At 41.4% G+C, this 13,448-nt stretch overlaps 1 protein-coding gene across 1 annotated transcript in view; it reads right to left on the reverse strand.

The window, feature by feature from the left end:
- The window catches only part of CDH15 (cadherin 15), a 46,208-nt gene extending 38,559 nt beyond the window's left edge, over positions 1-7,649 (reverse strand). The window contains exon 1 of the mRNA XM_072422629.1: positions 7,003-7,649. Coding sequence (XP_072278730.1) covers positions 7,003-7,071 — 69 coding nt within the window. The 5' untranslated portion in view covers positions 7,072-7,649. The remainder of the gene's footprint in view (positions 1-7,002) is intronic.
- Positions 7,650-13,448: the final 5,799 nt, after the last annotated feature.

Raw genomic sequence — 13,448 nt, forward strand, 5'->3', positions numbered from 1 at the left:
TTCAAGGTCACTTCCCGGCTCCCAGACCCCCCATTATTATTGGGGCGATCAAGGAATGTCGACACAATGTAAAAAAAGTGCCACCTGTTTCCAAATCAAGCATATCAGGTTTAAAGGGCGGCCACAAAAAATTTATGGGTAGCGTTTGGCAGTGGGCAGGGAATTTTTAAGGGTCAGAATTTAGGTTCGGAGGAAAATTGAGAGAATTTAAAAATGAATTCTGAAAATAATTTCAAGTAAACAATGTAAGAAAAATTATTTTGTATCACAACTTCTGACAACCTGAAAAATTTAGGGGTCTGTCTACGCCCACATCTGTTAGTTTATGCTGAGTGTTACCCAGCACAATGCCAACCTGGGGTATGAACCATCATGCCACAATCAAGGGCGGACATAGAGAGGTTCAAAGTGAGCCAATAAGGGCCCCTAGCCAGTTCACCTAGGAAAAGGGGGGTTACTTTAAATCATTTCTGCACACACTGTTGGCTACCCACTGGCCACAATACTAGGAAGACTGGTGCCAATGCCAATGGGCACTGGCTTGTTGAGTCTTGGTGACCCTGGAGGCCAAAAACAGTTTGCAATGCCCTAAACAAAACCTAATCCCTTTTTTAAGCAAATGTAATACCTCAAACCAATAAATTCATTTATTGCAGATTACCTTCCTTAAATGTGCTGCCTGTATTAGTTTGTTCTAATCTGCTGATCTGGCCAGTAACACCACTCCTGTCCTAGGGTGACTACACCCACTCACTCCACTGTGAATGGAGCCATAGTTGTCACTCAGGCTAGACTTCAAACACGCTTCCCTAATTATCTCCATTACATGGGGGGTCAAGGGGATTAGTAGTTTACAAAGGGAATATTATTGTTTGGGCTTTCAGTTGAGGGTACACAGGGGCATTATGGCATGATAGAAAGTTTAGGAACATGGAATGTCTGTTGTTTGCATTGAAACCCTGACAGGGGCAGCTGCAGACTGAGAGAGAGGAACAGCAAGGTAGAGCCATTGTACAGCATTGCTAAGCGGGAAGTGGAGTCTGAATATGTAATGAGGAAATGTTTCTTTACAACTATATGGACAAAATGTATTTTTAAAAAGTCTCCGCCATTTTTTTGAGTTGATTGCAGAATGCCTGCCCGGTTTGCCCTAGTCTAAAACTTCCCCTAGAAGGGGGAGCAGAGGGGCCTTCATATCCACCCAATCTCTTACTTTGCCTTGCATTGTCATAATTGATTGTTGCCAGCGGCAGGTTTTTAAGCTCACCTGTTGTGTCGCAGGGCCCCAATCTTGTATCAGGGCTGCGATGAGTTTATTTACCCCCCCGGTGTGTAACCCTCTTCTGCACATGTTGCCTCTATTTTGATAGTTTGCTAACAGCTGGACCATTTGTCACCACCAAACACAATGCTATGCCTGGCCAGTTGTGCCATTTGGGACAGCAGGAATGGTCATGGATAGAACTGCTCACACAGAAAGGACAAAGACGGGTCACATCACTGCGTCTGAAGCAGCTTTCTGCCCCAGCAATCCGGCACCATTTTATTGGACACAGGAAAATTAGTCTGCAGCACAGAGGATCCCAATGATGGAGAGGATGTAAACATGGGCAGCATGGTGACTGGGAGGTTAGCATTCTGTCCTTTGCAGTCCAAGGTTCAAATCCCGGCCAGGACACTATCTGCATGGAGTTTGCAGGTTCTCCCCATGTTTGCGTGAGTTTCCTCTGAGTACTCTGGTTTCCTCCCACATTCCAAAAACATGCAATTAGCTTAATTGGCTTCCCCCCAAAATTGACCTTAGACAGTAGAATATACATATGACTATGGTAGAGACATTAGATTGTGAGCTCCTTTGAGGGACAACTAGTGACATGACTATGGAGTTTGTACAGTGCTGTGTAATATGTCGGCGCTAAATAAATACTGTGTAATGATAATAAACATGCAGCAATATTATCTTAAGGAAAAGCCAGTCAGCAATGCTCCAGGTCTGTATATGGATATTTAATGTATTCTATTCATATCTACTCATTATCTATTTGTAAATTCCTCCCTTGTGTAGACATCCAAGAATCCAAGATCCCTGCTGGGCACCGCCTTTCAATCTTCCCCCAGCAGCCCAATGAATCAATTATGGAAATGAAAATTATTGTGCTTTAAAATGCCATATTTGAAGCTGGTGACAGGTTCCCATTTAGGGGATGGTTTGGATTGGGGTTATACAGAGGACTAGTGTGGCATTAACAGAGAGGGCTGGTGTTAAGGGTGAGTGGGTTTACAGGGCAGATTTGGGCTGATCCCCACTATGCTAACATATTGAGATAATTCTCAACATCCTAAACCCTACAAAAGGAAAATAAAAAAAATCCTAAAATAATAAAATCCTAATAACAGGTCCTCTTTAAACTTTAATCTAGGACTACTGTAATAAATCATAGCACACAGCGCCATCTACTGGGGTGAAACAATATTGCATTAGCAAAGACAATGACAATGGGGAGCATCTACAACTGAAAGATGGAAGGAGATCAGAGAACCCCACTTTAGAGTTTGCCAAAAAGTGTTAGGCGATTTGAAGGTGGAAAACAGACTATAAACCAAAAGGAAGGTTAAACTTTTGTTGCAATTGTCACTTTTCTTAAGTGAATGATGGAGGCCGGAATGTCAATCTATGGGTGCTAATTGCCATGTTTAAAAGTGATTGTGGCTTGAAAAAACAACAAGTTACTCCATTCATGCAAATGCAATGTTTAATATAATATGGCGATCAATCATTAGTCACCACAGTATAAAAAAGAAAAGTTCTGGTGATTTTTAAAGCAGCAAAAAGCTGGAAATCCCCCTATATAAAATATTCTATATAATAACAAAGGAGAGTCATGAAACATCTATACAAACAGGCACAAAATCAACCCCCCGCTGAAGTCTAATACTTTGCGACTTGCTTGAGTTACACTTTGATTACTGGGGAAGAGGAGAGTGAGGAAATGCTTCCTCCTCCCTGCAGCAGACTGGGGACCTCATTTCAGGTTAGGCAAAGCCAAAGATCAATCACTGCTGTTCAATGATAGGGGGTAGGGTTGTTTTGTAAAATAATAATGTTACTGAGCATGATGGCGTTTTAGAAATGTATTCATGGAGAGAATTCAAAATTAAATGGGAAGATGCAATATATTCTTTGTTGAAGGGAATGGCACACACATCCACTAGTGCTAAGTAGATACATAGCATTCATATATATCCTTCTATAAGTCTATATAAGGCAGAATTTCACAACCTTTATAATGTAGGGGAACCCTTGAAAGAATATTCAGGTCATCAGGGATCCCCAGGTATAATTACTATACCATAGCTCACTGTATATCAGTGCGGTGATCAGTGGGAAGAATGCCTCTTATATTGCTGGCCATTGGGAAGAATGTCACCATTACAGATAGTAAAAAAGATTATAGCGGGATACTTAAATTGAGCTAGGAGACATACATTACTCATTAATCAAGGAACTTATAGCAAGCTATGGAAGAACCCTGGCTCAGCTGTTGGCCCAAACATAGTAAAATTGCAGAACTTCAGGCCAGGTAATGCAGTATGTATTCTCCAATCAAAATCTTTCTGATTATTTTTTGGCTGTAAAGCATAAATAAATATTCAGAGAAAGCTCTACAAACAGCAAAATTCCACATTTGACTTTTCAGACTTGTTATTAGCCATGAACAGGTTTACTGCTTGTATTTTTAGCTTTGGAGTAAATCTGTGGCTGGGCCATGGATGGTCATATTTAGGAAACAGTAAATTAGTGTTAAAACACATTTAAAAAATCTGTAACTGCGCAATCTGTGCACTGTGGAGTAATTCATTATGAAATTCCCACCAGAAGTACTAAAGACATTCAAGTCAAACTCTCCTCATCTCAGCTCCCTCACAGCACCCTTCTTATTAGAAATCTCCCTTTGAGGATGAATTGATCCATTGTGCTGCACTTACAGGGGTCATTGGTGGCTTGTTTAAGTTAATCCCCTGTTTGTTATAAAATGTGGTAATGCTGGAATGTCTATGGTTTGACCACAGATCCAACCTAAAAACAACTATGGGCAAAAAGTAAAACAAACCAAAGCTAAAGACAGAGATTAAACCTAAAATGTAGTAAACAAGTTCCATTATAAACTATTACGGGTAAGTCATATCTAAGTGCCCATGGCAGAGGACACCTGCTTTGTCTTTACTAGCCAGAAACCTTTTCTGTTTAGCCCTATGCCAAGGATTTATTTCCCATCACAAACTGAGACCTCACTTTCCCTGAACTGATAGTAAAGCTCCACCAAATACCATCTGCCTGGAGGGGGAAAGTTAGGGTTTAGATCTACAATAGGGTCCATCCATACCCGGATGCAGTGAGCTGCAATGCATGTGTTTTCCTTGGATTAAATGCATTATGGTACATAATGTCTTTTGTTGTGGTGTGCTGTAATGAAGCTGCAATCTGGAGGTGTGTTTGGGTACTATTTAAAACGAATGGCACCACAACCTTACCAAAGTGCATGGCGCAGTGATATGCACATTTTACTATATGGTACTGTGGTGGTGTAATGGGAAGAAACCCTTAGGAAACAAAGAAGTATATAAAATAGAAACTTTGCTTCCTTGGTGTGTCTTATTGATTTTTTATGGGAAGACCTCAGTAATGTTCCTGAAGATTATGATATCTGAACCAACACTGATTCCAACAACACTACTAGAAGAAACCATGGAGTGGAGTGTAAGGTGAGCATTGGTTGAGGGGGATAGAAAACTGGCAACTAGGTACTATGTGGAGGGTAGGTGACTGTAGCTACACACAGGAGGGTATCTCTCTTCCCTGTTCCTAAATTCAAGCAGATGTGTGAGGTCCTTAGAGTTGAACCAAACACAGAAAGAAGGAAGGCCAATTCATGCCTACAGAAAGTTCATAAAGCCCTTAAGTGTGGGCACACTGGCCCTGATTTATTAAAGCTCTCCAAGGCTGGAGAGGATACACTTTTATCAGTGAAGCTGTGTGATCCAGCAAACCTGAAATGGATTTCCTAAAAGTAATTTGCTATATGTTAGCAAATGTTTTCAATCCAAGACCTGATCCATTCCAGATGTGCTGTATCACACAGCTTTACTGATAAAAGTGTATCCTCTCCAACCTTGGAGAGCTTTAATAAATCAGGCTCACTGTTGGAATGTAGCCCTGTAGGTGGTATGAGGGTGATCTCAGCACTGTATATATGTACGTGTCATAATTCCCCCCAAATTCTATATGAGCCAATTGAAGGCTCGTTGGGCAGCACTATGCTGTTGCACTACTGCAACCTCCTTCAGGCTGCTAATGCTGACCTCCTACCAATACAGGTTGCCTGGCTGTTTCCCAGATCTGCATAACCCTAAAATCTAGTGCTCTTTGTAATGCAACCAGCAATTAGCTTCTTTAATTACTGATCCAGATAACCCTCTCCGGTCCCTCCACTTTGTCTAATAAAGCTGCTAATCAAAGCAATGGGTCAATAAGAAGAGATGAGAATTAACAAGCCACAGTCAGCATCAATTAAAGCTAGTTGGTGTGTTTTGTATTTTATCTATATTCTCCTAGATTGTAAGCTCTTTGGGGCAGGGTCCTCTCCTCCTCCTGTGTCACTGTCTGTATTTGTCTGTAATTTGCAACTCCTATTTAATGTACAGCACTGTGTATTATGTTGGCACTATATAAATCCTGTTTAATATTAATATAATAATAATAATACTTTTATATTTTTGAGGGTGGGGCACAGGTTGACTCTGAACTCATTTATAAAAATATTAGTTTTATAATTTGCCACTAGGTGGCAGCAAATATCAATGCCACCAAGTAGCACAGTTACACAGGCTGACAGTTGGGTAGCTGCATTTTCAGGCATAATTTTGAATTCTGGATGATTTTAGGAAGCCAACATTTTTAGTTTTACTAGTAGGGCTGATAAAGAGTGGGCCTATCACATTCCATGTGAATAAGCTATTGCTTAATAGTTATAATAATACCTTAATAGGTATATTGTAAAATAAGGTTCATTGAAGACTAATCCTTTAAAACAAACCTATCACTAAACATATTCAACGGTTCTGATTTATGAAAGCTCTCCAAGGGTGGAGAGGATACACTTTCATCAGTGAAGCTGGGTGATCCAGAAAACCTGGAATGGATCTGGTCCAGGATTCAAAATATTTTCTAGGAAGTAGCAAATGACCAGATCCATTCCAGGTTTGCTGGATCACCCAGCTTCACTGATGAAAGTGTATCCTCTCCAGCCTAATTGTATCTGCTTAAAACAGCTTTTTTTTTGCAGGGTTTTTCATCAGAGGAAATTCACCTCTATGCTTGTGTCTGTCATGGAGACTCACGTCACATAACTTGTTTAATCAGCATGCATTGTGTGAATAAACACAGAGAGGCGGGAGCGTTGCTGCCGCGGGCTGTAGCGCCGTAGAAAGCCCTCCTGGCTCCTGCTGTCACAGCTCATATAGTCACAGAAGCTGTGCCACACAGGATACCCGCAGGCTGTGCCATCTTGTCAGCCCACATATGCTCAGCTTATGTGACAGAAGCTGGAGGTGAGAGGAAGAGTCTACCAGCACACACACCGCCTGTCTCACCTGACTGTCCCCAGTCACCATGGCCTACCACAATCTGCTCTGCATCCTAAAAATATAGGAGGGGGAGAATGTCTGCATTGCCATCAGCAACTAAAGACAATACCCCTACCCCCACCCAAACTAAAATATGAATATTCCTAAATTCTGGCTGTAGTTTGGGGGTATTATATAAGGGGTGGGGGTATACAGTATGTATAGGTAACATGCATGCCTTTCCTATAGACTGTATATGTCCTATTCAAGCAGTCATATCCACACTTTATTATTATTACACTAAAAGCTAAACGTGTATTTGAAATATAAAAAAATGTAAAAGCCACATACATTCTAGAAGTAAAAAGATTTGCATACCTGTCCAGCCAGTCTACTGCTACCAGAAAACATGGACTGTACTCTTCCACTGTATTGCTGATTAGGCATATAGGAATCTTTCACACTGATGAATCATCACTCCACTATCCACCTGTCACAGAGATCCCAGTGTTAGACTGAGCACCACATGATACACTAGTATCTAGAGTCCTACTGACTTACAGTGTTGGTCCTCCCGTTCAGTTAGAAGGTTTAGAAAATGCTAATAAGGAGAAAGATTCAGATATTCATATGAGCTGTAGTTAAACTAACATTAATGGTCTATTGAACTATTCAACTTTACATGATCACACAGAAAAAGCAAGGACATGTCTGCATTACAGTCTATGCTCTACACCAGGGGTGTCAAACTCTGGCCCGGGGGCCAATTCCTTGGCCCCCAAAGGAATCCTAAAAATGAACTGAAGCTGGCCCGCCGCTGCATTGAAATATCACCGCTACTAGAATTCCCGGCATCACTCGCGTCTATAGACCAACGACCTTTCTGCCTATGCGTGGCCCCGCATTGGACTGTTTTTTATAAACGCAGGGTATTGTAGTAGCGCTGCTATTTCAGTGAAGAGGGAGTTCCAGCCACTCATAACATGAAGCTCCGCACTGGACTGTTTTCTTGACGCAGGGAATTGTAGTAGCGGTGCTATTTCAGTTTCAAGTTTGGCCCGCGGCATTGTCTAAGTTTTTAATTTTGGCCCACTGTGTATTTGAGTTTGACACCCCTGCTCTACACTGTATGAACAGGTTCACCTAAAGCTGGACCCCAGGCAGATATAAAAGATGGAATGCTGCTGTACAATAGGCTTGTTCACAGTAGGAGAGCACAAAGTGAGAGATAAGCTTTTCAGTGCACTGCTTCTCCTATCCCTGTCCATTCACAAGGGACCTGTAAAAGGAACAGGTCCCTTCCTTGACCAGGTAGGACCTTTTGGGAGATAAAGCACCTGACTTTTGGCTAGAGTTTTAAAAGGAAACCTCCTTCTGACACCCATTGGCTGATCACTTTGATAAGGAAAAAACTATTTTATAGGTTTAATATCTTATCCAATCACCAGTTTTCCTTCTTTGACAAGCTGGCACTGGGACTGGACTGCCCATGCACCATCCTTCTACCCATTCTATTTGCTTAAACATATACGCCTGATCAAGCCAAGCCTCAAAGAATAAGTGACAGCAAACCAAGTGACATTGCTCTGCATGGATGGATCAGGGCTGCTCATCTGACTGCCGTTCTTTTTCACACAGACAGCACAATATCTGTCATGGTTTTAGTTTTATATAATAGTGATGTCATGTTTGGATTGTAAAATTTGACTTATATTGAGAGATTAAGAATGGCATTACATAGGATGGGCATAAATGTTCAGTTCTCCAGTACAACTGGCCAGTAGGTAAGGATTGAGCCACTTATACGTATGGGCAATTAAAAGTTGCATATATTAATGAAAGCCGTCAATACAACTAATAGGGGTATTCAAAATGTTTGCAAAACATCTGTGTAATGAGGCCAATCTATACCTATTCCTAATGAGACGGAAGGATGGCACCAACTGACCTGCCAATTGGCTGTTGTCATATCTGCCAGTCTATGGCCAGAGCAAAGCACGTACCTCATCAGCAATTGGTGCAAATGTATAGATTGGTGCTGCCACTAGCATGAAGGAGCAATGTCACCCGTCTGACACTGTGTACCCTGCTGCAGAGCTGACATTCCCACAGGGAATGCACCATGGCAAATCTTGGCACACAAGGAAAGAAGATTGAACTTTCTCACCTTTTGGTTTCCTTGTGAATTTATGAAATGCCGCCTGTCTCTAAAAATGTTCCAAAGCAACTGTCTTCTTCAGCCCAGCTATCCAAGTGAAGCAGAAATGGAACCTTAACATATAAAAGGTATTGTATGAAAAATCATACATGTATTTAAGTTAAAGTTTGTATTCTGCGATTGGAGACCTGGCACTTACATTCATCTACCCCACTGTGAAAGCGTAGTGTGATGGAATTCACAAATAAGGTAGCACACTGGCTAGTCAGAGTGATGCTGGAAGATTACCAAATGTCTGTTAGTTCTGTTCCAAACCTATTAAGGTTTTGGCTAGATAGAAGAACCTTGATTTGACATCTGCAACTTGAGCAGTCTCCAGCAGAGGGAGCTGTTGAGCTGGCACACTGTGCATGCCTGGTAGAGAGGTTGGCAGCTGTGACTGCCACACTGCAGAGATGAAGATGGGGGAACAGACCCCTGCAGTCTCCCTGTGGGAATGTCAGCTCTGCAGCAGGGTACACAGTGTCAGATACAGCTGAGAACACACAGAGCTCCTGTGATACTATAATGCGGGAGAGAAGAGAGAGCTGGCATTAACTTTACAACTTTATGCCACCACTGGGGATAATATGTACAGATGTGTAGAGGGGAATTAGATGCTGAGTGTATTAAAGTGTTAATGGCTGTAGAATGCTGAGTGCAGCACAGTGTTAATTGGTGTACAGTGGTGGGGTGCTGTGTTGGCAGAGGTGGTAACTAAAAGAGAGATAAAGCGACATACTGGCCCTTTGGTTTAATGCCAACCCCACCCAAAGGGGATGTTGGAAATTAGGCTGGGCACTAGAGGGATGAATTATCTGCAACAAATCCTTATTTCATCAATAGTCCTGAAATAGAATTGGTGGAAATGATAACCGATAATTTCCTAGTTCAAAGTACTGTTCTTATAGGTTACAAAAAAGTCATATGACAACGGGCCAAAGGGTGGCATATTGGTAGGTACATTGGCCAGCGGGCTGAACGCTTCAAATTCATGTTCTGTATGAATCAAAGAGGGAGGGCAGGATGTTCCCAGCACTTTCTTATCTCAGGAAAAAGGATGGCAAAGTTTCAAAGCTACAAATAATTTTTCGGAATGCACGGAACCAGCATATGTAACAGCATGTGGTGTGCACAGTAAAACTAACACCGGCCAAGGGAGAACAGTAAAAGTAGCCATTTAGACCCTGCTGCATGCATACATGTGTAGGTGCAGTGAGCTCAGCTGATGACTTACCAGTTTGTTGCTGATCTCTTATTGTCCAATCAGTAAACTGAAATCAGGAAAGGGGAATCCACTGCATTCCATAACATCAACAGAGAAAGTGGCGCCACCCTATTGGCTTGACTGTGCTGTGCATTATATATCCATGCAACAATGTATTGGGAGCAAGGAGTTCTGTGACAGGACACCATTTTGGGTTATTTTTTACAGATCAAGCTCAATTCAAAGATCTAGATGAACAACTGTAGAGGGTTATGATCCTAAATAACACAATAATTCAATTCATCTGTATCGAATTTGTAGGCTGTGATCAATGAACACAGACAATTTTGACAAAGTCAGACACAGACAGCCGTTGATGGACAATGACACACCTGCAGTGGCGAATTTCCAAGGCATTTATACTTTTTATCTGATTTTGGAATCAATCTTTCAATAAACTGTATTCTAGCTGTCAATTTATTACCCAGTTGTGCCAGCCAACCAAAGTCTGGTTGTCAGTGAATGCAAAGTAAAAGAAAAAGCTGGAAAATTGCCAAATGTATGGCAATCTTAAAGGCCAAATAGGCAGTTCTAGTGGACTCTAGGATATGGATTCTACATCTTCTATTTATTGTATGGGTCCATTCACACGGTGCACTGGGGTAACATGCCCATTATATCACATTGCAATGGCTTTTTTGTTAATGTTATACCAATGCAAAGTCCTTATGCACCTACTTTTTCTTTACTGGGGTGCATTGGTACCCCATCAACATTAATGGGCTCTCTTAATGTAATGCATGTTAATGTACCATACCATGACATATACACAGTCCAAATATGCTAACCTTGTCCTACTGACATCCCTATGTAGCGGCTAATAATATGGCCAATCCCCCAGGCATTGTCAGCACCCACAAATGTCATACTTTACTAACAATGCAATCCCAATGGGAAAATTGGATGCATTCCCATATATGCATGCACCATAATTCTTTGGTAAGCTTTATCAGCGCCACAGAAAACCATGGGGTGTCCATTTTGGCCGAATGTCACTTTGTGTCATGATGAAAAATCCTAGGAAAATCTCTGCTCGCCAGAGGATCAGCCCAATGCATTAGTAATCATGTGACCACTGACCATTGACATGGATAGTTGACTTTTTCTTCAACACAATCAAATAATTGTGCACAAGACCTAGGCACACCCAATGGAGCTGGAAGTATGGCTTCCATATTATCCTCCATTATTGCATATGTAATTTGTAAAAGTACTGGACTGAAAAAAATTCAATTCAAAGTCCAAATAATGCATTAAAATGATTCAGAAATGAATCAAACCTGTCAATAACAAAACAAACATTCACTAAACCGATCTTTATAAAAATGCCTATAAAACCAGAGAGGGCCCTAACACTAATACAGCTTGAGCCCTCAGTATGAAATGAATCTACTGCTATAGACCAGGATATGTCATTAGGTGAACCTACCTTCTATCCATGGCATTACCCACCTTGGTAAGCACGTATAGATCACTAGACAAAAACTATTTTTGCTAAGAAAATCAGATTAAATTGCCTGCGTAGTGTTATTCTTCACATTTTGGTGCATCACAAATGTTAACATGCATGTAAATGCTAACAATGAATTCTGTCCCTTTTGGTCTTTTAAGTCTCCTGTTTATATCTATTTAATAGGAGCAAAAAAAAAAAAAAAAAGAACGGGCTGGTCTTGCTGGAAATCTTTAGCGTTGATAATGACCTGTGCTGGCATTGTTCACAGCCAACTATGTGACTACAAATCATCATCCATGTTACGGAGAAGAAGATAGGAATGTGGTAACTGTTTATAGATACAATACGGTGAGGGAGCGTTGTCACCTTGACATGAAATGTGTTACTGGTAGGATCAGCAGGTACAAATAGGCACCAAAAAACAAATGCCACCACTTCTAAGTACTGGTAAACTGGAGTATATATTATTTTTTTGTATTTGGGTTTTAATCTGCTTTAGCATTTGAAACTTTATCACGCATGCACAGTCTAGCTTGAATGATTTGTTTTGGCTGTGATGATGTCCCTTTGTCACTCTTGTCTATCTGTCACTACAGCTGACATTGTTCCCTTTATCCGTCTTCGGTGCCTTCTCCCAGTCTGCGTTGCCCTTGATGAATGTCACTAAGCGATCCTGATTGTTATAGTCAAATATTAGACAGTTTTGACCACGACAAAAGCTGCCCTCCCCTTCCGCACTTCACATCAATGCACACTGTGCCCACGGGCACTAGCCCTCACCCACAATCTGACCCGGCTGATGCCCACCGGGGTGGGGGCAGCTGAGCAGATGTTGCCTGCCACTGGCACTCTCCGGCCCGGGCACGGCCACATCACATCACATCATGGCAAAGCAGCACAAAGCATATTCTGTCCGTCCTCCACACCAGCTGAAGGATTCACGTTGCCTCGGGCACCAAAACTACACAAAGAGACGGAGAACTGCACTTCCTATGAGCACAAGATGTGCGTCTTATCCACAGCTCACTGTATATGGCACAGTGCCTATAGAGAAAGAGGATTTTGTGTTGTCATTGTGTAATACTGAGGTGTATTGGTGTATGACTATAATCTAATGTCTGCTCTAACCAATATACATTACAAGGAGGGTATATTGGTTTGGGGTCACATTTATTATACAATAAATATCAAAGGATTCCCAGAGATCCATGGGGACACCAGAGAGGAAGTAGCTCCCTTTCAGACTGGCCCCGTCTGACTGTACCTTCATCCACAAGTCTTTTGTGATCTTTTGTAGCATAATGGACTCCTGAAATACCTTTCAGGTCTTCAGGGAACCCCTTCTACTACATCCACAGCTCACAGTATTAGCATGGTGGCAAGTGGAAAGAACATCACCCTTACAGATAGCCAAAAAGATCACTGAAGTCACCTAAATGACATGAGAGGCAAAATAAAAACTCCTATGAAACTTAATCAAGAAACACTTTACTAAGCAAAGAATCATTGTCTGACTCATTCACTTGGATGTGTAAATATCAGCTTAAGCTACTGAGCCCTCTGAACAGCAGGCTTTTTAAAACACTGTGGTAAGGAAAGAAAGTACAGTATGTAAAAAGAGAAGCCTAAAGCACCTCCTGGTGGCTGGGTAAAACACTACATCTTACAGGCAATATTTTATACTTACAGGATAACCAATTAAGAAGGGAGATAAGTGTTTATTATTATTATTATTATTATTATTATTATTAATAATATGAATGAACAGGATTTATATAGCGCCAACATATTACGCAGCGCTGTAAATTAAATAGGGGTTGCAAAAGACAGACAGATACAGACAGTGACACAGGAGGAGGAAAGGACCCTCAGCTTACATTCAAAGAGGAGGGGGGAAGCATCACACA

This window comes from Pyxicephalus adspersus, chromosome 9 (assembly GCF_032062135.1).
Source record: "Pyxicephalus adspersus chromosome 9, UCB_Pads_2.0, whole genome shotgun sequence".
NCBI lineage: Eukaryota > Metazoa > Chordata > Amphibia > Anura > Pyxicephalidae > Pyxicephalus > Pyxicephalus adspersus.